The sequence below is a fragment of the Nothobranchius furzeri genome, chromosome 5, assembly GCF_043380555.1.
Source record: "Nothobranchius furzeri strain GRZ-AD chromosome 5, NfurGRZ-RIMD1, whole genome shotgun sequence".
Lineage (NCBI taxonomy): Eukaryota > Metazoa > Chordata > Actinopteri > Cyprinodontiformes > Nothobranchiidae > Nothobranchius > Nothobranchius furzeri.
Genome location: NC_091745.1, coordinates 72,392,238 through 72,416,494, shown reverse-complemented (window position 1 = coordinate 72,416,494; position 24,257 = coordinate 72,392,238). Strand labels below are relative to the sequence as shown.

At 41.1% G+C, this 24,257-nt stretch overlaps 2 protein-coding genes across 3 annotated transcripts; one reads left to right on the top strand and one right to left on the bottom strand.

The window, feature by feature from the left end:
- Positions 1–1,199: 1,199 nt before the first annotated feature.
- si:ch211-79k12.1 (roundabout homolog 1) lies at positions 1,200–19,386 on the bottom strand. Of its 2 annotated transcripts, none has more exons than XM_015950114.3 (7): positions 19,212–19,386; positions 18,645–18,766; positions 16,748–16,964; positions 9,628–9,773; positions 5,811–5,955; positions 3,421–3,565; positions 1,200–1,885 (listed from the first exon to the last, which is right to left on the bottom strand). In XM_015950114.3, the coding sequence occupies exons 1-7, from the start codon at positions 19,261–19,263 to the stop codon at positions 1,798–1,800; spliced, it is 915 nt and encodes a 304-aa protein (XP_015805600.1). In that variant the 5' UTR covers positions 19,264–19,386; the 3' UTR covers positions 1,200–1,797. The 2 variants fall into 2 exon arrangements, with proteins under 2 accessions (XP_015805600.1, XP_015805601.1); XM_015950115.3 differs by having other exon boundaries at positions 16,748–16,961; positions 19,212–19,371.
- Positions 19,387–20,146: 760 nt separating this feature from the next.
- taf12 (TAF12 RNA polymerase II, TATA box binding protein (TBP)-associated factor) lies at positions 20,147–22,561 on the top strand. Its single transcript, XM_015950116.3, has 6 exons — positions 20,147–20,322; positions 20,964–21,194; positions 21,311–21,388; positions 21,616–21,730; positions 21,905–21,993; positions 22,120–22,561. Exons 2-6 carry the CDS (start codon positions 21,117–21,119, stop codon positions 22,153–22,155), a joined length of 396 nt encoding a protein of 131 aa, XP_015805602.1. The 5' UTR covers positions 20,147–20,322; positions 20,964–21,116; the 3' UTR covers positions 22,156–22,561.
- The last annotated feature ends 1,696 nt before the right edge of the window (positions 22,562–24,257 follow it).

The following is a 24,257-nucleotide window of genomic DNA, read 5'->3' as shown; positions in this document are numbered from 1 at the left end:
AGGTAGTGCCAACTCAGCGACTTTGTTGCTGTTCCTAACGCCTAGTGATGAACCTAGCTACATTTCTGAGGACCCTTAGCTACTTTCTGTAGAACTTTCTTCTAGATATTTCCTGCAAATTAGCAACAAAATAGCCATTTTCGCTTCTAACCGTTCTTTGGTTTGACGTTGTTTCAGCTGTCATTAAGGATATAAAAGTTACAGATACTATGATTGTTACTGGTGTGTTGCTCACCTTGTAAGATGTCTGACTCCCAGGTAGAAGATCTGGGTTCGATTCTGGATGTGAACATAGTTTATTTAGAGTTTATTTTTTACATTAATGGTATATTTTTTTACAGTAAGATGCCCAAATTTTTATTTGAGACTCGCCGAACGGCATTGAATTCACAGATAAAAAAGATGTGGGTTCAACTTTCATTTTGGAACAATTTTTCAAGCAAGGGAAGGGAATGATCTGAGCATGCAGGAGGACTGACCCATCATAAACCTTTGTCGGCTGTGCTGAAGAGAAAGGTACAGAACCAAATTATTTAATTAATTAGCTGCGCGTTCTCCTGTCCTCTGTCCTCCGGACCACACACACACACACATGGGACTGTCTCAGCTGTTATTTTCGTTAAGGAGTGTGCACGCCTCGTGCACGAGCCTACTATTGAAGGTGCTGTTACGCTTTTGGCCTGAGGGGGAAATTGCGTGCATAAAAATTAAAAAGTCCCGTAAAGTCCCTTTAAACTCCGAGTGGCCGACCATAAAATAACAATTAACAGATGGTTTCTCAGCGGCCTTGGTCTCTTGTCAGTTTAAACAGAAGTAAAGCAGCAGCAGCTAACATGTCTGCATTTGTAGTCGATGGTCAAAATACCAAGGTTACGCAACTTAACAGCTATTACTAAAAGTGTGAGTCCAAATGTGTGAAAGCTACTCAGTGCATGCATGGTCAAACTCACTGAAGACGACTTGGTGCTTGTTGGGAAACTCAGGAGTGCAGAAAACTAAGTAAACATCACTCCCTCAGAAGAAGGTCTCAGGGTCAGTAAACAAGATGATGCCAACCCAAGTTGACACGGGATCAAGAGGATGTGCGACCAAGCGAGCACCCATATCCGGCTTTCATCGCATTGTCAATAACCCCCAACCACTTTTGCACCTCTAAAGTGGAAAAAAAATAAATCAATGACACGCTGGAGGACAGCAAATATTATTTTACGTAAGCCATTTAATATCAAAGAAGCTTGATGTACAGGTTTTACAGTGCAAAGTGCTCGAGTGCTGCCACAATATAGAGATCATAACAAGCCCTTAAAATATTTGACTTGTTTTCAATTGTGGAACAAAAAGAAATAATTTAACAGAAACAGATCATTAAAATAAAAGCTTTCCCCGTCACCCAGATAGTTCATTTATAATAAAACAGTGTGAGCGATTCCATCTGCAACTGAAAGGATTGCATGCGTGGTGTTATTGGTCCGCTCTTACAACTACACGAGATTCTTCATCATCACTTTGCAACAAACGTAGCTCGCCGTTTTCACGCTGCAGAGTAAATGAAAAGAAAATTGCCAAACCTTTCAGTTCGAGACATGCAACTGCAGTCCCAAGCAAAGCCGCTTCGGCATCTATAAAGCAACCATTTGCCGTTTGCTATGTTTTTTCTTCCTTTTATGCACCCAATTTGTCTGATCTCCACGCAGTCCAATATCCCCATTTGCCTCTCCTCTCCCTTTCTCCTGACACATGTATCCCCCCTTCTGTGGTCACCCCCTCCCTCCCTCTCCTATGCACCTGCTGGTGTGGTCACACCAGGGGTTGGTTGTCAGCGCAGGTGGAGGGAAGGGACTCTGCACTTGTTTTGTAGATGGGCTTCTTCTGAGAGTGGTCATCGCTGGAGAGATGAAGAAAGAAAACAACAGCACACCATTATCAGCGTATCGATCTGGCAGAACACTCAAATAATATAAGTGAGAGAATTATGGTCTAGAACTGAGCACCGCAGCAACACCTGGTTGTAGAGGGGTGAGTCGATTATCTTTTCTTTTGCTTCCTGCATTTTTTTTGCACACAAGGAAGTACAAATTCATCAGGAGGATTGATTTATTTTTTACACCACCAGAAAAACCACCATTCTTATCTTTTTAACTACAGCTTAAAGAAAACCCTCTTCAGTACTGGGTGTAAATGAAGCTGCATGGGGTCATGGTGGGCATTATTATGTTGTCAGCTAATGGAACTATCAAGAGTTCCTTCGACCTCCATAACTGTGCTGATATTTTCTGTCTTTTATACAACACTCACATAATTCAGCTAGCTGCTGAAAGCTTTTCATAAACAGCGATGGCGTAGAAACAAGAGAGAGGAGAGAGATGGAGGATGAGGTCAAGTGGATCCGATCTGCTGCGATGGGTTTTAATATTCAGCGAGGAAAAATGCTTTTTCAAACGCCGGCCTGCACACAAGGGTGGATTCCAAACAAAAGGGTTTTAAAATCTGCAAACGCCGCATACGCACTCTTGTCAGTGAAATGACCTTGGTTCTCTCACACCGGCCGGGATGACATATTGCTTATTTTCAAACGGGGGTTAACGCTATTTTAGGTTTTGTGTGGAAAATAAGTCCAGGACTACAAACGGGCTTCACGAAAGTGACGTCATCGCACCAGGCACGGAGAACACCAGCGGGAAAATGGCTGTAAGTTTAGATAACTTCAAATCCATCCTTTGCACCATTAAATATACTTCCATAAAAGTAAAAGCATTCATGAGGGCTGCATTCCATGTAGAAGTCCTGCTCGCTCTTTTGCAGAACAACCAGCACACCTGTGTTCTTTTAAGTCAAAACCTTTTGCTGCTGTACACGCCGCGGATGAGACTCAAATCGGGGGGGGGGGTCGAGCATTTGTGCATGCTGCCCCAAAGCTATGGAACTCATTGCCCATTGGAGTTCGGCAGGCTCCATCTCTGGCGGTTTTTAAATCTCGTTTAAAGTCCCACTTTTACACTTTGGCTTTTAGACAGTGACTCGTTTTAGTGTTTCAGTGTATCAATGTTTTAATGTGTTCTTAGTATTCATCATGGTTTATCTGCCTTTGATTGAGATTTTTATCCTTTGTTTTAGCTCCTTGTAATGGTTGTGTTTTGTTTTAGACTGTGCAACACTTTGGGCAGCTCCAATGCTGCATTTTAAACGTGCTATATAGATAAACTATGCTATGCTATGCTAAAACATCTACGATGAAATGGGTCTGCTCTGTCATTTCTTGCAGTTTGCGCGCCTCCACCTTGTTCCCAAACGTCTCAGCCCAGTGATAGCCTCTCCTCAGACAAGTTCATCTGCGCGTGATGACGTGAGTTTAATCTGGCTGCAGTGACTCGGTAACACGTATGAAAAATAGCCAGACACAAACACACACAGATTCCTTACATCGGGCCCTTGTTGGTCCTGATCCTCTTGGCCCTGCGGCAGAAGAACACACTCACAGCCACGATGAACACAAGCAGAGGAACAGCCACGGCCAAGGTAATCAACCAGAGGCGTCCGTTTGTAGTCTCGTACCAGGCAGCATCCTCTGAGGGACACACATGGAGGGAAACGTGTTTGACACAGAATCTGGAATCAGCAGAGCAGAATGCCTCTAGGCAAAGTGTCTCCCGGCAACCTCTGGCTTGTTTGTACAAGAGAAAGTTTCTGTTGCTCGGATGAGTCTTAACGTGGCTCTGACCCACAGGAAGCCTGTGTCAGAATGTAAAACAAAAAAGGGGTGATTATTATCCCCTTCATGTGCACGGATTTCTAATTTATGTTTGATGCTGGGAATAAAAAGGAGAGAGGGGATTTTGTCAGTGTGTTCTTTGGAGCTCTAAACAAAGCTAAGGCTTAACAAAATAAAAGCTTGTGAAAATTTAAAGCAGCAGAAAGGAAATGTCTCCTCGTATGAGCGTTGCGAGGATTCCTGAGCCTCTGGAGTCACGGGTTCACACAAGAAACGCTTGCTTAAGGTTTGTGCCGCCTATGTAGAGCAACTTCAGAGGTGTTTTCTTACCATAACAGCAGGAAGGAACAAACATTCATCCTTGGTATTCATTTATTAATGCTGGAGAGACACAAGAGCTTCATGTTGACCATTCGCTAAATTATCACGCTATCCTGGAGATTGCATAATGCAATTCGTTAAAGTGAAATGGAGGAGCGTGCTTTAAATATGCAGTAAATTAGCTGTTATGATCTCACAGGTCGGTGATGAAGATGAAACTGATGAAGTGCTGTGATTGGATTCGGTTTATCGCTGTAAGGAAAATTACTGCCTTGCTTTAAAGATGGAAACAAACTTTTTATACAAGTTCGTCCACAAAAAGATTCTTGTTAGGCTTTAAGATGGCCTATAGTTTAATACAGGTGTGGACAAGATTAGAAAATCATACGTGTGAATAAACCATTGAAACCATTCAGACTATAGAACGTCCACTGCGAGAACTGGTTTCTAAGAAAGCAAAAGAGCCTTTTTTTAAACACATTTTTTTTATTTTTAGTCAAAAGAAAAATAAATTCTTATCTAGAAAAACAGCGTTACATAAAATAAGGCTAATATTCTTAAATATGATCTAAATTGTCTTGTTTTGAACTTTTAAAAAATCTGCCAGTGGGGTAAGCAAAAGTAGACTAGCTACAATTCTTAAAACTAGCAAAAAAAAAAAAATTCAACACAGAGACACACAGGATAAACAATCATGCACACACACTCACACCTAAGGACAATTTAGACAAACCAGTCAACCTAACAGTCATGTTTTTGGACAGTGGGAGGAAGCCGGAGCACCCGGAGAGAACCCACGCATGCACAGGGAGAACACGCAAACTCCATGCAGAAAGACCCGAGGCTGGGAAGCAAACCCAGGACCTTCTTGCTGCAAGGCAACAGCTCTAACCACTGCACCACTGCGCAGCCCCGTATATATATATATATACATATATATATATATATATATATATATATATATATATATATATATATATATATATATATATATATATATATATATATACATATATATATATATACATATATATATATATATACATATATATATATATATATATATATATATATATATATATATATATATATATATATATATATATATATATATATTTTTTTTTGAGCTGCAAAGCCACAACCATAGCTGCCGATCAGTCTGCCAGGACAACAAGCACATTGCCAACAACTTCCTATGTGTTGCTTTTGGTTCCAGCTTTCTTTTCGCCTCAAGGCAAGAAGATTAAAAAAAAGCCTTTGAAGGTCAAATGTAGCCATTACTTCCTTGAAATCCTATAATTACTATCTTATCCTTTCAGGTAAACTCAGTTCTGCTCTTTATTTTCATATTGCATATTTATCCTATTACATGTTTGACATTTTAGGTGTAATTTCAATTCTCACCTTCCTAGCGGAGGCATTTCAATAAATGTCTCTCCCTCTTCTGGATCTCACCTTGTTTCCTGCTTTGATATCGAACTTCCGTTCGCTTCCCATAAACTTTGAACGTTTACGGTTGCATGCTTGAAACTGATAACCTGTGGCTACACGCAGCGTGGTGTAACAGCATCTGGAAAATACCCTGACCTTTAATGTGACATTTGAGTGGCTGATAAAAGAGCGAACAGATTAAAGGACTTTCCAAACGAATTCCCCACACTTCCAAAGAACTCTCTGGTTTTTTTTTTTTTTTTTTTTTTGGAAGGTGGAAGTGGTGTACAACCTCTCCACACTCCATCCTACGGACAATGAGCCTTAACAAGGTGAAGTCTCGTCTTACTGGGCAGAAGGGTGATGGTGATGGTGAGCTTCTTGCTGAGGGACGCAACAGAAGGATGCTCGACCATGCAAGTGTACTGTCCTTCATCCATAGCACTCATCTTCCTCAGTGTCAGAGTAGAAGAAGGCAGGATCCAGTCATTACCCTGCGAGGAACAGACATGAGAGTGGAACAAAAGGGTTGTTTGCGGCCCTGCAAGAATACAAACTAAAAGTGGTGGTTGACAAGAGTGAGAAATAAGGAAACATGGGGAGATCAGACTCAATCCGTGCAGGAAAAAATGAGATAAACAAGTAATAATGGAGCCGAAAGTATATATTTTGAGTTTTGTGTTGAGGGAGAGACAACAGAGGACAGTGATTTACAACAAAATAGAAACAAAATGAGGACCAGGAGGTGAACAGAGACACAGAAAGAGAAATATGTGCAGGTGTGGCCTTCAGAAAGCAGTCCAACATGTCCTAAACGAAGTGTATTTACCTGAGAAGTAATCCTAGTGAATGAACATGCATCGACACAAGTCAATAACTCAGATAGCAGCAGAATGATGCTGCAGCAACACACTGTTAACACAGCCCGTAATGAGGTGGCAGGGGAGCAGAAGGAATTGTTGACACAGAAATAGAAATACTTATATGAGATGGAGTCCAACATGGGAGGAAACAAATCACAAGCCAATGACAAGGAATGGAGAACAAATGAATTTAGAGGAGGGGGGGTTAAATAAATAAAAAACAACAAAGAAAAAAAAAAAACATTACACCATGCAAATGATTTGGCTCTTTGGGAGCGGGGTGGTTCCTGCCAAGAAAGTCCATTTCAGTTTGAATGGATCTGAATTAAGAGGATTTCCCATAAAGGCCAGGTCTGGCCAAAGCAGCATTTTGTATGCAAATCCACTGGCTGGAAAGGCGGACCGCCGTTTCTGCCTCTGTCCTGCTGTCATTTCTCCAGCCAAAGCGCTCACGGCGGCTGTCTGTCAAACCCGGCCACTTTCTGCTTCACATCCACACTTGTCAAACACACACGCACGCACACACACACACACACACACACACACACAGAAACATCAACTTTTAATAAACAGAAGCAATCATTTGATCACTCGCTAGAATTTCCACCATTTCATTAATTACCTCCACAGCGATCTGATTACCACCTCCTGTTCCAGGTGACAGCACTAACTAGAGGACACCCTAAAGCCGTACACGCGATCGTGTCGAGGAGAAACGGCGTAAGCGCCATGGCAAGCCCGACGAATTGGGTTTGAACTCGTAAACCCCGAGATTAGCAGCGACCCTTTAACAAGCATTCCAATCCCGAGACAATTTCTCAGGAAAGCTAAACTAAAAGAGAAAATTCCACTACATCTGCCTTCCCCAAAATAGTGTTCATGTGGTTATGTTTGAGGGGATTTTTTTCAGTAATCTAAAAGGGAACCAAAATCATCTTCTGACTAATCAAGTTCTTCTTGTTCTACATACCAGATAACACCTCGAGACATCTCCATTTCCTTTCAGAAACTGTTTCTTAGTTCATCGAAGAGAGCCCGGTTGAATTATTCAATGACAGTTAACCAAACACTAAGGAAAAAAATAATTAGAAATCTATCCACATAATTGTTTTCAGGTTGACTGGTTCTTGTCTAGACCTCATTAAACTATTAATCCTCTGTAAATGGGCAAGCTGCAATTCCCAGTGAGAGGTGAGGCTAAGCCAACCAGTCACTTAAACACAGAGCGCTCCTTTGGTTGAGGGAATAGAGAGCAACGACAGAGGGCAAGGCTTGAGAAAGTCAGGAAGGGAAAAAGTACAGAACAGAGATGGGTTAGAGGGTGTGTACAATGAAGAAAATGTCTGAACAAAGCCAAGAGGTCAGCAGAGACCTGCTGAGGCTGGAAGGAGATGGTAAAAAAATAATAAACGAGGGACGGGATTAAACAAAAATAATGACAAGGTTCCAAAAGTCAGTGTGGCTCGTCCAAAGGGGGCGCTAGAGCACCGCTCTACCTGATTTGAAGAGAGAGAAAAAAATCTAACAATTCAATTAAACTACAATAGATATTCAAATATTTTGTATGAATGTGTCAGATTTGCTTAACTCATTCACTACCAATGACAACTAAAGTCATCATTTGCATTTTTTTGCTGTGTGGGCGTCGGAACGAGCCCCCGCACCGTGAGAACAAGCATCTCAGCTCTAAAGCCGATCTTCATCCGCATACGTCACACGTCACGTGATCAGGAAGCAGAAAAGCCATGTGTTAGGAGATCGTTTTGGGCCACTGCTGTAAAAAAAAAGTGATGCGCGAACCGGAAAAACTTCTGCCGATCACAATTCAACAACGGATTATGAAAGAATGGATAAAGCTCGAAACGTGCGGATTCTTCCTGATGTATGAGGTGAGACTCCACTTTATTTTGGTTGTTTTGGTTGTTTTTGCGTCAACGTCATCCTAGCGCGCAACGTTCATTGACTCTTAAAAAAACAGTAAAAACGGTGAGAAACGCTGGCAGCGAAGGGCTTTACCGATCAGGAAACGGCTGGCAGAGAATGAGTTAATTGTGTGTGCCTACATGTAATCTGAATTATTTACACATCATTTTGACAAGCTATCGCTCATTAAACGATGAATTTCCTCCACCAGACTCAGTAGTCTCACTCCTGGAAAGCTGGGAAAACCGCCCCTGAACTGCAGCTAAACAGCCAATCACATTCAGTTGCTAGGGAGAACTGGTGAATTTTGGGCCAACCAGCATCTGTGAATTTAACCCCTCTGGGGCGCTGGCCGAAAGCACCCTAGCTGCAGAAAACAGCTAGCTAGCATGCTAGATAGAAGGTGCTGGACCTCCTTTTCTTCTCTCTCTGTCGTTTCCTCATCCACACACATTCACTGTTGGTTTGATACATATTGAGCTGAACTCATACCTGTAGCTGTTGCTGTGAAATGTGTGTATTTGTTCTCATTTTGTGGGTTTATAATGTTTAGGATGTTTAATTCAATTTCAATGTTGTGGTACTGTCACCTACTGGTTGAGTTGAGTATTGCACTTTGAGGCGGTCATGCTTTGAGCAGATTGAGACTGCTGGAGACTGGAAAAGATAGCTGGAAAGCCAACTAAGAACATACTTAAACTTAAAAAAAAAACAAATAAAAACAAAAATGGAAAATTTTGACTGCATTTGCTCTTAAAGGCTCACACGGTAGGCTTGTGTATTTATTTGAGTATTATCATCATCATTACTATTATTAATATAATATATTATTAATATAATTAATGACATAATTGTGCATGGGTATGTTGCGTTGGGTATCCCTATGCTCTTAAATATATACATGTCATATAAACTGAAACTATAACGAGGAATGTCTGTAGGCTATTGATTGTTAGAGTGGAAATGGGGTGGGATTAAATGAGTTTAAGCTCCTTTTTGAACATTACTTGTAGTGTGTTTCTTTTTATTTTTTTGTTTTTTATTTGGTTATTTTTTTCTCTGACTATTTTCTTCCTTTATTTTTATGTACTGTTTTTTTAATATGTTCAAAATAAAGATTCAGTCAATCAATCAAATAATATAGTCTTGTTTATCTTTAAATTTGAAAACTGACTATTTGTAATACTGCTTATTTGGAGAAAGTAAATTAATGTCAGTTTTTTTTTAAATGCACTCATTTTTCAATGGTTCAGTTTAATAGTTATAATGGACTAAGAAGAGAAATATTACACATGCAGCCCCACCAAGATTTTTTTCAGCAGTTGCCGCCGCTGTAACGAGGACCCCACCTCTGTGGGTTAACACCCGAAGCCTTCTCACCTCTTTCAGCCAAAAGTAGTTGGGTTCCTCCGATGAGCTTGCTGAACACTTCAGCACTACGTCATCTCCGAGTCGCACCCTCAGCTCGTTGGGGACGCCCAGGTAGCTGGTGTAGCCTTGCCTAGTCAGTGACGGCTGTCTCAAATCTAAAGCACAGGTGCAGATGAGAAAGCATGAGCAGGCATTAATGAAGCAAGTCATTTCATGCACGCGAAGACAACCTCTTGAAGCGTTTGGGACGTGACCAACAATATGTTTGCCGCTGCAGCATCTGCTAAACAATCACAGCTTTTTGAGGACACTTGAGCGCATCATGTAGGCTTAACAATGGACGCCTCCAATTGGTGCACATTGTAACCAGCAATCAATAGCAACGATGAAGGGCTTCATCTTATCGAAGTCTTTTGAGAGGCAATGTTGTGAATAATGGCTCTTTTTCTCTTCCGTCTCGATAGACGGCCCACATCCGTCCAGCTCTCTGCCTCCTGTCGTCCTATAGCCCCTTCTAATCTTTTCCTCTTATTGATTCCTCCCGTGAGGCTGCGGAGCCTATCAAACACCATCAGGGTCGATATGATGGCCACCAAGAAAGGAGAGGACACTGCTAATCTGACCAACTTATGCTACAGACAGCTATCACACAGCAGGTATTTTAGTTTTGCATGGAGAATACAAATGAGACAAGCTCTCTTAGATTAAAGTATTTGCATTGAATCTTTATTATTTGTTGTCATTTTTTGCGTTCTCTCTGCAGCCGCCTTCAAAAGCTTTGTTTAGTTTTATTAATTATTAATGTGTTTTTCTATCCCTCACTGTGAAGGAAGCTGTGTCTACACAGCCTGGATGATCGTCTTTACCGCCTGCTGGTTGCAAATAAGAGAAAATAAGTTTCAGGCTCTCTGTTTAGACTTCCATCCAAGGGGATTTTCCCCATATATGTTAAAGACCTAGTTCACTTGTTTTTTCAATGCCTTTGCATTGGTCTCTGGTATAAACGAATGCCTTGAGAGTCAATCTCTGTGGGAACAAAGCTCTGGCGTTCCTGTTTCAGGAACTAGAAGTTCACCGGAGGAGAGGGAAGCAGTAAATAGCAGGATCTGGAGTATTTGTTACCTGATGTTCAGACATCTCGTCTCTGACTGGCTAACAGCAACACGACTCTACCACTTACTCTGTTTGCTTTGCAACGTTGATGTTTTATCTCCACAAATTGCTCAAGCCTTGAGGAGTTCTGCTGTGTTTTGGAGTTGCTAATGCTAATGGCTAACTAGAAGAAACATGCTTTGCTCTTTCCTGGATGCTAATCCAACATCCGCCTTCCTTATCGCAAGCCAACGTGAGCGAGTCTATGAATGAAAATGTCATTGTGGGATGTAGATGTCGTCATCTTCATCATCATGTATTTACTTGTAGAGCGCCTTTACACCAACCAGTAAATATGCTCTACAATGAACCAGAGAAACAAGGTCACCATTTAACTTACTCACCAAGAAAAACCAATGAAAAATGTCCCCCTTTTTTATTTGAGGCAATGAAGACTTTAGTGTATTTAGTGGTATATGTATTTAATAATAGTGATACAATAATAATTGTAATAATGATAAGGTAATGATAATGCTATGTAATAATGTTCATTTTCTTTAAACATCTACATATTTTTGGAAATTGTTTGGTTTGGTTTATTTATTTGATTTAATGCTTCAATGAGACATAAGGAATTAAGATATGCTACCAGTTGGCTGACCAGACAGGTAAAGGGCTTACAGCAGATAAAAACATTTAGTAAAAAATTTAAAACAAAAGCATAAGATATAAACAAATGATCCCAAGTAAATAAAAACAAGAAAAGAAAAAAGAAAAAGCACAGAAGCCCGACTAGATGACAAATAACAAAAAATGCAAAACCAACTAAGATTTAAAACTCTGCCCTGACGTAGACCACCAGCATCAGGTGATAGCTGGTTCCATAGTTTAGGCACATTCGTCTCGTTCTTGGAACCAACAATAAGTCAGCTCAGATAACCGGAGAGGTCTGGCTTCACGGTCACTGGTAAAGAAACGTATCGAGGTGCCGTACCCGACCTGAGGCCTAAAGGCATCGACCAGACCAGTAGCTTCACGTAAATCCTGCACTGAACAGATCTGTGTGGCTTTTTCTAATCTGAGTGAAACGGGTAAAGACTCGTTTCACATTTTAGTCTGATCCATTGTATTAAAAAAACAAGTAAAAGGCAGAGGTGTGACCAAGTCACTGCTTCGCAAGTCACAGGAGGTCTCAAGTCTTTCCAGTCAAGTCTCAAGTCAAGTCCAAGTCAAAGACAATCAAGTCCAAGTCAAAGACAATCAAGTCCAAGTCAAGTCCAAAGTCAATGATGTGGAAGTCCAAGTCAAGTCCAAGTCCTTAACTTTGAATTTTCAAGTCATAATCAAGTCATCTGTCCAACTTTAGTTTAATGACAATGATAATAAATAAATTCCAGGAATAAAGCTTCTTAAAGCTTCATTTATTTGCTCAAACAAGCAGAAAGTGCAACTGAAACTGGTAATAAACAAAGAGCTGCTGCATTTAGCAGAACAAAATAAAACCCAGAACGAAGAATGATTTATGATAATAATAATAATAATAATAATGCATTGAACTTATATAGCGCTTTTCTAGACACCCAAAGACGCTTTCACACACTCTCACATTCACACACTGCTAGTGATGGTAAGCTACTTGTAGCCACAGCCGCCCTGGGCAGGTCTGACAGAGGCGAGGCTGCCATTTGGCGCCATCGGCCCCTCTGACCACCACTAACACAGGCAAGTTGGGTGAAGTGTCTTGCCCAAGGACACAACAGCAGGATACCCCTGGCGGGAGCTGGAATCAAACCCATGACCCTCCGATCATGAGGCAACCCGCTCTACCACCTGAGCTACTGAGCCCTGATGATTGTCCATGTCGTGCCCAAGCCCCCACAATGCGGGTGAAAAATTGAGGCCAACGCGGAAGTGACAAAAATTGCAGTTCCACTCTCATCCACTGGGGGCTGGTATCAGAAGCGAGCAAATCCTCATTGACTCCCATGTTAAAAATACCAATTTCACAGCAGAAATAAACATGTTTACAGCCTGGTACCAAAACATGTTTTTGGTTTAAATGATCTAGTTTACCCTCATGACAACTCTGAGGGGGGTGAATTTTTTCTCACTCTTCTGTTTGTGTATTAAAAGCCTAAAATTCTGTATAATTAATGAGCATCAGACCCATGTGACCACAAAGCTAGCTCCGTGGAAAGGCCTCAGTAGAGCCTCGGTCTGGCCTGGAAACTGTTCCGGGATTTTGAGTCTCTGTGTTTGTGTATTCTTGTTTGGATATTATTTGTGCAATTGTTGGACAAAATGACTTGCTGTTGCATTAATTGCACTAATAGAGCGTCCAAGTAGTCTCCACTTCATTTTTTTCGGTAAGTAAAATTATATTTATGTATTTTAGGTCACTGCCGAGCTGAGCTTAGATTTTAACATGTACTGTTTAACCATGAAATTTAAATGTAATAGGGTAAAACCATAGGCGTCATTTTAACCGGGGACGCCAGGGACATGTCCCCGGCAAAATTTGTGATTGGCAGCTGTGTCCCCCCCACTTTCAAAAACGCCTGCTGATGAGGATTTTTGTTTTACCAGCTCAGATCTTATACCAGGGGTCGGCAACCTATTCCCATCAAAGAGCCATTATTACCCGTTTCCCACGGTAATTTTGGACGGACCTTAATAAGCAGTGACTTAAGTGAAGCAGGCAGGTCGCGCTAGAAAATTTTGTTTAAAAAGGCGTCATAAATGTGTTCCCCCGTCCTTTTTATTTCTAAAATATGACGTAAAAACTCCCAGTTTAATTTTCATTCATTTGTCATTAATATGTAGTCTACACCCGTGCGTTAAGTGGACCATCTTCCAGTAAAAGCAAAGCATCCAGCCCTCCTCTCCAAATGCGTAAAATGTGCATCAGCCGCTAGTTAGGCGCGTCGCGCGCACCGTCAGCTGATCAGCCCAGACAAGAGCAGAGCAAATAGAGAAAGAATAGAGGATAATTGTGTCTGGATGTGGATGGAGATTACATTTTACAGCAGCCTGATCATCATTTAAATACGTAAACCATCACCTGTCTTCTAGTCCACGCTATCAGCATTATTTTAATTGGTGTGTGTGTGTGTGTGTGTGTTTGTGTGTTTTCCACTTCCAACACTGGTCTAACCAACCAGACCAGCGTGTCCAGTAACACATTAATGTTACAATTAAACAGTTTCACTTCATGTAGGCTAGGAACGTTTCACCTGCCGTGGCCCGACCGCTTCTGCTCCACATAAACTTTGTGCGTAATCAAATGTCTCTACGCGTCATGCGTCTCCATATTAGAGACGGAAACAAGCGCTGTTCAGCCAAAGTTTCATAATTTCATAAAAAGAACATTTTTCCAAGTGACACATCCCTCAGAGAGACAGGGTTTCCAGACTGTTTCAGTGGGAGGAAATCTTATCGCATGCACCGTGGTTCTGCACTGCGCTGTGAACCCCAGATCTTCAGCTCACTGTCCACCGTGGGCGCTCCGAGCCGCGCTGAACACAGTGTCCAGTATAAAGCTCTGATGTTCTGATGGGAATAATTTACCTCCGCGATGTGCGTTAACGATTAAAATGTCAGCTCATCCATGCACATCAGTGTGCGTCGGGGTAAGTCTTTCAAACCAAGCAACATCCTTGAGTTCATCTGTCAAAATAAACAGTCAAATGGAAATATATGTAACCTGCCGTTTAACTGTTTTGCCTTCCTGTGAAGATTGTTGCAAAGAGAAACAATTAAACTTGATTAACCCCAGAGCCACCCAGAGAACCAGAGTGCATGCGGGAAGGTTCCTCCCACTGAAGCGAGTGTTTTCCAAACCCTGTCTCTCAGAGAGACTTGTCACTTAGAAAATGTTCCCTGATTATGAAACTTTGGCTGAATAGTGCTTGTTCCTGTCTCCAATGTGGCGACACATCCAGGAGCCGTCTGAGGAGAATCCCAGAATCTCACATCCTCGTCAGCTCAGAAAGCGCCTATACGATTACGCACAAGCGTGACGCGTCAACCCGGTCTCACAGTAAGACCGGGTTGGACCTGTTCAGGTTTACGCAGACAATCTTTACATTTAGAATTGGCATACAGGTGAAAAAATAATGCAGTAAAATATAAAGCATTTAATTTAAATATCCATTCATTATTTTATAAGCACAGAGAGCCGCATCAGATGGATGGAAGAGCCGCATGCGGCTCCAGAGCCGCGGATTGCCAACCCCTGTGCTAGCCTACTTTATTGTCCCCAGCAATTTTTAAACCCCACTCAAGTGTATGGTTATTGTCCCCAGCAATTCTGAAAACAAACTGACGCCCTTGGGTAAAACCCAGTGCATTTAACATAATGCTGCATTTTAGAAAATGGGCTGAAATATAACATGTTGGTGGAGCTGGGTTCCTATCGGCTTGTGGAGCTCTCGGGCAGGGGCGGATTAAGAACTGAAGAACATCCGGGGCTTAACACACGCACACACACGCACGCGTGTGAACACACACGCACACGTGCGAACACACACGCACACACACGTGACACGCACTAGTCAACATCATATATGTCTTGTACCACACAATTTTTAATCTGAAGCTACATATTAAGCATTTTCAGGGCAGAGTATTGATCCTGTTAGTGTTTAGTGTGAGATGATAGTAAATATTCCCTTTCTTTCCCCAACCACTTCACCTGATAGTAAGCTAACTTTAGGCAAACCAGCAGCACAACAAATATTTTCAAATAAGACTCACAAGCCTGAGTCAGCACCAGTCTCATCAAAGCTGGGGTTCTGTTGCCGTACTTTTGGTCTAAAAACGTCATTATGTCCATCTTCACTCATGTGTTTCAGGCAGAGACTGTAGAAGAAATTGGCTGCTGAAGGGCTTCTTTTTCAGTGGTGGAGGCTCAGGCAGGCTGTATACAAACTACTGCCAGCTGCTCCCTCTCTGTTGGACTTTGGTACTGCATGTTACTTCCGCGATTTAGATCCGGGGCTTCAGCCCAAGTAGCCGGGCCTAACGCCGCCCCTGCTCTCGGGAGACCGATGTTTTCCACCCGTTTCTCCCCTCCCCGCAGCTCGGCGCATCTCTGTCTGATCGCGGCTTCTGTCTGCTGCGCGGGCTGCCGGCTTGTGGAGCTCTGGGATGGAAACCTTTCCTCCCGGTTCTCCCCAGCAGCAGCTCTGCACATCTCAGATCGCAGCTGCGCTTGTCTGCTGTGTGGGCTGCCGGTTTGTGGAGTTCTCGGGAGACCTCTGTTTTCCACCCGGTTTTACCCAGCGGTCAGCCCGGCGTATCTCTGACTCAGAAGCTCTGGTGTTGTGCACAGTTAACTCCGGTTGTAGCTAGGTTGCTACCTCCGTTAGCTTAGCTCCCACCTCCGCGTTAGCTTTGGGTTAGCTTCAGGTTAGCTTGTAGCTAGTTCGACCGGGTGTCGTCAGTTGATCCCAGCCTTACAGCCCCACCCTCAGCTCCACCTCTCTTCCCTTTTGTGGAATTGTCTGGGCTTGACGGAACCTGTAACACGGTCAAAATGGCGGTGGTAGCCACCTCCCATTTAGCCTCAAAAACGTGTTATTGGAGCCTATGGAAACCCACTGTCCAATATTTATGTTGATGGTGGTGCCACTTTTGTGCTAAAATATCAAATATGCTCAAGTCATCATCGAGTCAACAGATGCAAGTCGATTCAAGTCGCAAGTCATCGGCTTTCAAGTCCAAGTCAAGTCATAAGTCTTTATATATAGACTTTATCAAGTCAAGTCAGAAGTCATTAAAATAATGATTCAAGTCTGACTCGAGTCCAAGTCATGTGACTCGAGTCCACGCCTCTGGTAAAAGGTGGTTTCTCAGTGAACTTGGTCTTTCTCTCTGTTTGCCACATTTTGCCGATGAGACTTACATCACTACTTTACTCATAGACATAGATTTGTAAGAGATTAACCAGGTTTAAATATTTGTGAAAATCAAAACGAGTTACTGATGTGTGGACAGCTTCCACAGGACTCAGTCCCATATCGACCCAGAAACTCACACTGGACTTTGAAGGTCAGCGGCTCGGAGGCGTTGTCCGGTGCAGTCACATTTTCAGCTTCTGACACACAGCGGAAGGCCACTCCGGAGTACCTCGTTGGATAGGAAATCAGCAGTTGTCCGGTGTTCTCCTCCTCCGTATCCGACCAACGTCCTGACATGCAGTACCAATCCCTCATAGATGAGCCCCAAACACGACGCCATGAAGTCATGTACTGCTTCAGAGAAACAAAGAACACGCACATAAAGCATGACTCAGCTTTCAAAACACACACACCAAGGGTTAAAGCAGAAGTGGAACATTATTAATCTTCCTGTTACTGGTTTTTGTTTGTTGTTGTAGATTATTTTAAATGGAAATTTCAGCAAAACGCCACAACTAAATAAACATGAGTTTTCCAGGTACCAACCAATGCAAGTCTATGTAACATACACAGAAAACCCCTGAAATGTCACTGCATTCTGTCAAGTAAATAAAATATTTTTGATGTGATTTTTCAAATCTTGTAATTAGCACAAGTGGCATAAATAATCTACACATCTGAAAAGAACCACATAAGCTCGACGGGCAAAATGATTATTATAAATTATGAAGAAATCCAGAAATAGTTTTCATGCAACCTGTGAATAAATAAATAAACAAATAAATAAATAAATAAATTTAAGTGTATTTATATCGCCATGACTCAGCACAAGTTTGTCAGAAAGGCATACGCAGTCAGTTCAGAAAAATATAGAAAACAAACGGAGCGCTAACCCAGCCAGTGTGCATAGGTGAGCCCCATATGGATATATATAGGCAAACCATATGGATGCCAACAGGGTTTTGTTCATGGTTTCCATGGACCCACAGGGGTTTGCCCACACAGGTGTTCTGACGAGGCACCATACATATCAGAGCAGCATACCAGCAGTTTCTGTGCATTCATCTAGCCTCTGCTACGTTCTGAGGCGCCCTCAGATCGGCTTGCAGATGGCAAAGCACCAGAAAATGTTTGTCAATTGTGTTCATAATGTTTCACCATCCAGAAAAATGAACTGATGAATGTGCATCAAAATTCTTTAGTAAATAAAGCTTTCAAAAACATCAAATTGACAAGTCACGGTATCATAGGGTTCTTAAAGTGTCTGATGATCTGACAGGTGAACTGGACTGTCAGGGTGTCGTGCTGTCAATAAAAACAAAGTACGTGTTGATCTGACTGGTAAAAATAGCACATCAGGGCGTTGAAAAGTTGCTAAAACTAAGTGTATGATGATCTGACTGGTAAACTGGCCCAGTGGCTGTATGAGTGTCATACAGCTTAACAAAGGTACGATGAGCCGACAGCGTATGCCTGTCTGATACACTCGTGCTGTCAGACAGGCATACACTGTAATAAGCATGGCGACTGGGCAGAACACCGGCCCATGTCAAACCTTCTGGGTCCCTCTGAAAACTGTACGGCCTGTTAACACATATTTGGACAAAACTCTATGTGGGCAAACCCTTGTGGGGCCACCATGCAAACCACGGAAATACCCTGTTGGCACCCATGCGGCTTGTCCATATATGTCAACATGGGGCTCACCTATGCATGCTTTTAAAATACTATAATTCACCAGGATAAAACTAAACATTACTTAATATGAATGTGAGGAGCAAACTGGTGGACAAGGTTCATTTGCATTTTTAAAACCCAGACATTTATAACATTGTAAAATTCAGATAAGTGCTCATTTGTTTCAGCTCTAAATACCATAATGACTGTGTTTCATAATGTTATACAAAGTCTGGTTAGCTGCTTCCTCAAATAATTGCATTCATTTTTGATAATCCTTAAATGACAATTACAGATTTTGTTCTTGCGATCCCAAGAGGGGAATTATAAGCCTTTGACACATGTCCAAGAACTCACTGGGTGGAAGTACTCAAAGTGGACTTGGGAGACATTGAAGTCAGACTCTGAGGAGAGACACTCAAGCACGACCGGCTCTTCCTCCAGAACAGGCTCAGTTGGCCCTTTAATGGTCAAAGTTGCTGCATAAAAACAGAAATAATGAAGTTATTGATCAGTGAAAGCATGTAGATTAATAAGTTTAAACCATAGAAATACTAGATACTTTGATCACATGACCACAAACAGGTTCCATCTATTGGCGCCAAGAGTTTAAGTTTGTTGATGTTTTTATTTTTCTACTAAAACCCAGTAAACATGAGGTTATATTCTATATACTTAATTTGTTTAATTTTCTGAACTCTGAACATTTGCTGTTTATCTCTGCGTGACGTAAGCACCAGTGTTTAGAACAGATGAGACGCAAACAGGCAAGTAAACACGACTCTGTAGAATAAATCTATAACAAAAAGATAAAAAGTAAAATGAGAAAAACTAAAAGAGTAAAATCCTAAACCAAGCTTCCTTTTACATAAGAAAAAACACACAGCTTTAAAAACAGTTGATGAGAATTAGAAACATATTTACCGAAGGTGCCATGAATCAGGACCACCAGTGAAAACACCAGAAAGGTTTTCATGTCTGTGGAAAATCTTTTCACCACTAAAACTGAAGTCCTGAAGTGCTGCGCAGCTCTAAACTGAAATGAAAGTTTCCTTTGTATTAGTAGATCAGAGCGTAGGTGTGGCTTTCTGTTCTGCTTTTGTCCAGGAAGTGTGATATCAGATTATTAAGAGACTCTGAAAGATCATAGCCATTATTTTCATTTTATGCATGAAAATAAATGACGCGGAATAGGTATGGTTTTGCAACAGCGTTGCTCTAGGGATTACATTTCGGTTATTTGCTCAACTGCGCCAGACAAAGGGACGCTTCGCTCCTCCGCCAATGGTATTATGTAAACTCAGCGCGTCATTTGTATCCACGGGGGAAAGCGCTCAAGGTAGGTTTGAAAGTTCAGGGGTTTCCTGAAGAACTTGTTGTAGTTTTGCTTTTGTTTTACTATTACTTTTTATTTGTAGGGTGACATGTAATACAAAAGCCAAGCCAGCACTATGCGCTTCATCGGCTTTGATCCCTTAATTTGTTTTATTATGTTTTGGCACGAAATCTGGTCATTAACTGATTATGTGTGCACACGATATTTACAAAACAAATAAATTCAATACAAAATAAATTTGGGTTGATAAAAAGCTCATATTCTTCATTAACTTGTGGTTTAAGAGATGTTTCATTTAGCAAATTATTCCACAGAAGTGTTTTAGATTAAATTAGGGAATGTTTGGGGTTTAAAATAGAAATTCTGTTGTAATATATTTCAATTAAGTACAGTTTATTTATATTGTTTGATTGGATTATCACTATTTTATTGGAAAATTGTTCATTTATCTGTAAAATTCAGTAAATCCGTGAAGTTTTAACCCGCTTGTTTGTGTAATACTTTGAATATCCAGCAGGAGGCGACATAGGAACAACGCCTTGACACAGGAAGTATAACCAAGCTAACCGGAAATGCTGAAAAGCACTCGCTCGTTTGTTTTTATTGTATGGAGACACAATTTTGGATTATCTTTGTAACTAAAACACTTAGTCGTTTTTGTATCAAATAAATATGGACAGATAGTGTTTATTTAACGTGGTGAGTATTCGAATTCAGATAATTTTTGAGTGCAGGGTACATAACGTTCTTCCGTCAGATTAGCTGCTAACGTTAGCGTCTGTGGCTAACGTCAAAAATGGATAGCGTTTGTTTTTAGTATCTGGATTTTCTACTTTTTAAATCGCTGCTTTTTTTTTGTCACAGATGCTGAGTCGCTTGCTTGCAACCGGAGAGTTTTAGTGAATGTTACGAAATGTTCTGCTTTTTTGGTTTCTGTCTGTAATTTGTCCAGGGCTAACTCGTTGTTTGACTGCTAATCTAATCAGTCTATGGCGAATTGAAGCTACAGCGAGCTCACAAACACTTTTATTCCACTTCATATTATTTTATGTCAGTATTAGGTTACCTTACATACTTTCAAGCACATATTTTTCAACAGCTGTGCAATGGTCATTGTAACAATCATTAATGGGTAGCAAGTCAGTGGATCAACATTCATCACGAATAGCAGCAATTAAAAACAAATATCTGTGCTGGAAATAAAAAACTGTTATTAATTTGATTTATTGAGAGGAATTATGTCATGGAAATTTCCTTTTAAAATCTGTCACTCTGGTAAAACTTGTGATCAAGCTAACTTCACTTGGGACTGCTGTTTATTTTCTGATTCTTCACCTTAGATTAAAGGCCGTGTTCCTCGTACGAAGGTGATCTATTCTACCTGTGCCCAAGTTGGACGGTCACCCAGGACTGTTGCTTTCTCTGAAGGACTTCCACATTTTGGGCACCTCAGAAACCAGTGGATCCCAGTACGCTTGCCTGTGTTTACCAGCATGGCTAACAACACCCCGATAATAGTGAAGGGTCTGCCCTCGGGTCCTGCAGGTAGAAGCAGCCCAGAGGGCTCTCAGGTTTGTTCCTCCTCTTTGCTGTCTTTGTCTAATGTCATTTTGAATAAAGTGTTTATCTCTAAATAAAAAAACAAGAATTCTATTCTAACACACATTTCTGTGAAAATTTTCTCCAGGTGCTCAGTAAGAAGAAGCTTCAGGACCTGGTGAGAGAAATCGACCCAAATGAGCAGCTGGATGAGGATGTTGAGGAGGTTTGTTAGTGGTGTTCAACTTAAATTTCCACTTTCATACCCAAATCTGCTTCAAAATACACGACTTAAACATAAATAAAGCATTTTTTCTCATTTAAAAATAGTTTAGAAGTCTGATTTCAAGAAATAATGGGGCAATTGATAATAATTATCCTTTTCGAGGTTGAATAGTGTCGCTTGAGTTCTATAAATGTTTTTGAAGGCATCAGAAATGTTTCTCTTCTCAGATGCTGCTTCAAATTGCGGATGACTTCATAGAAAGTGTGGTGACAGCTGCCTGCCAACTAGCACGCCATCGCAAATCCAACACATTAGAAGTTAAAGATGTTCAGCTACACCTCGGTAGGTTTCGGGTAACTTAATTGTAAAATTCTAAAATGAGTACAATTTTGGGACTTTTGCACAAGGAAATCAAACCTAGAACATAATAGCATTACTTTCAAATATTCTTTCTAATGAAATATCGTGAGGTCTGAGGTGACATATTGTCTTCATGTAATCATTTCATGCTTTCAGAGCGCCAGTGGAACATGTGGATACCTGGTTACGGGTCAGATGAAATCAGACCGTTCAAGAAAGCATGCACCACAGAGGCTCATAAACAGGTAAATATGAAAAAAAGTTGGTTTCTGTTAGAATCAATAGTGTCTAAATATTCCTTTCAATATCGTACGTGAGTCTGCACACGTAAAAAAAACCTGACTGAGATCATCTCTTATTTTCTGTTTCAGAGAATGGCGCTGATCCGCAAGACGACCAAAAAGTAGCATCAGACTCTGTTGTTCTGAATGTTTTTTTGGTAATAGACAATGTACGTGGTTTTGACGAGGGGTGTATATCTTTTGAAATAAATCGTTTTTGTCACGTCTCTTGAGACATTTGCGTGCTTTGCCAGAGCACGATAGTATTTGTGTGTTTTACTCTGACGTGTTACCGCTGCGCTACGACCGGCTGAACCTCATTGTACTCTGTTAAAAATATTGTTTGTAACGTCATCGTCTAATGTGGTTAGATTTTTGACACTCTTGATCATGGAGATGATAACCATACTGACTGTGTTTACCCTGCTTGACTTTGTTTTTCCCTTTTCTTTCTCTAAATCAAAAATAGAAAGATATGGTATTTAATTGAATTTTACATTGTCAGAAATAAAGTAATAATACCACGATACAAGTTATGCTTTGGAGTTTGCATTCTCCATGCTTTGACTTGAGTGTCATTCATTTGAAAAGCAAAGAAAATGGATGTTTTATGTGAGTGTAGTTGAGGGTTTCACGAGTAAAAATGTCTCGGTGTCAGGCAATCCCAGCACATTTAAAACTGCATCTAGATGAACGATGAAGTGGTTCAGAGGCTGAGCCGATATATCAACAAATGTGATGGATTCACTAAACACGAGGATGATTTAGGCTGTGGAATAAAATAAAGCAACAGCTGTTAAGTTGTTTTCTTTTGGTGGATGAAGGGTTTATTAGAGGGATCACAATGGCTGCAGGAGCAGTGCATGAAAACAAGTCAGTCACTTGTAGAGTGATGTGCAGTTATTGTTACAGCAAAGCATTTTATTTGTAACTACTGGCCCAAGACTGGATCACATTAGGGAAGGCTTCTAATCAAAACGGACCTTTCGTACCGTCGCTGCTGCCACTTACAGACCAAAACGGAAACAAATAACTCATTTGTTTCTTCAGCACTGATTCTTGTTCTGTTTGCAGTTCCTAAATTAAATTCAAAAATTAAAACCCAATTCTGGACACGGACAAAAGACGTTCATTTAGTTTATTTGAAAAAATAATACCAAGTGTTTCACTAAATGATCCCCTTTTATTAATGTTACTTAGTGCATGATGAGGCATTAATAAACTGAAGTATTAACAAATGCTTAATAATGTTATTTAAGTAGTGCATTACAGACCTCTAGCCCTTTGTCCTAACCTTAAGGACACTTAATAGTTAATATCAGGAATGTTAATAAAAGGATCTTTATTGTAAAATGGTGCCCAAAGATTATTTTGTGTACTCTTGCAAATCATTTCTCCACAGTCGCCTACAGGTCACGAGATAAAAAAACCTCAATGATAGAGAGGATGTGATGTCATCCCTTAGCACTAAATTGTGTATTGGATTTTTTACATCTAAAACACTGATTAATGAAAAAAGATAATAAAAATCCCACTAGACGTCACTTTTACAATCTGCTTCCTCTGAGGTAAGCAATGACCTCATCAGTCCATTAGCATGATAGGCTGAAGCATAAAACGCATACACACATTCAAGTAACGTGGTCACACACACAATTTTAGCAAATAGTGTAGTTTTTGCGTTCGCTTAGGTTGACGCTTGGCAAAGCTTTCTTTTAACAACGAGGTCCCAAGTGGAGGAGTGGAAGTATCTTGGGGTCTTGTTCACGAGTGAGGAAAAGATGAAGAGAGATCGACAGGTGGATTGGTGCTGCATCTGCAGTCGTACCGGTCTGTCGTGGTGAAGAGAGCGCTGAGCTTAAAGGTGAGGCTCTTGATTCACCAGTCGATCTACGTTCCTATCCTCATCTATGGTCACGAGCTTTGGGTAGGGACCGAAAGAACGAGATGATAGGTACAAGTGGGTGAAATAAGTTTTCTCCACAGGGTGTCAGGGCTGTCCCTTAGAGATAAGGTGTGGAGCTCAGTCACTCAAGAGGGGTTTGGAGTAGATCCGCTACGCCTCCGCATTGAGAGGATCCAGTTCAGGTGACTCGGGCACCTGCTCAGGATGCCTCCTGGATGCCTCTCTGTTGAGGTTTTCCGGGCACATCCAAATGAAAAATGATAAATGACCCGCACTTGTGTAGCGCCTCTCAGAGTAAGGACTCCAAAGCGCTTTAGACTAC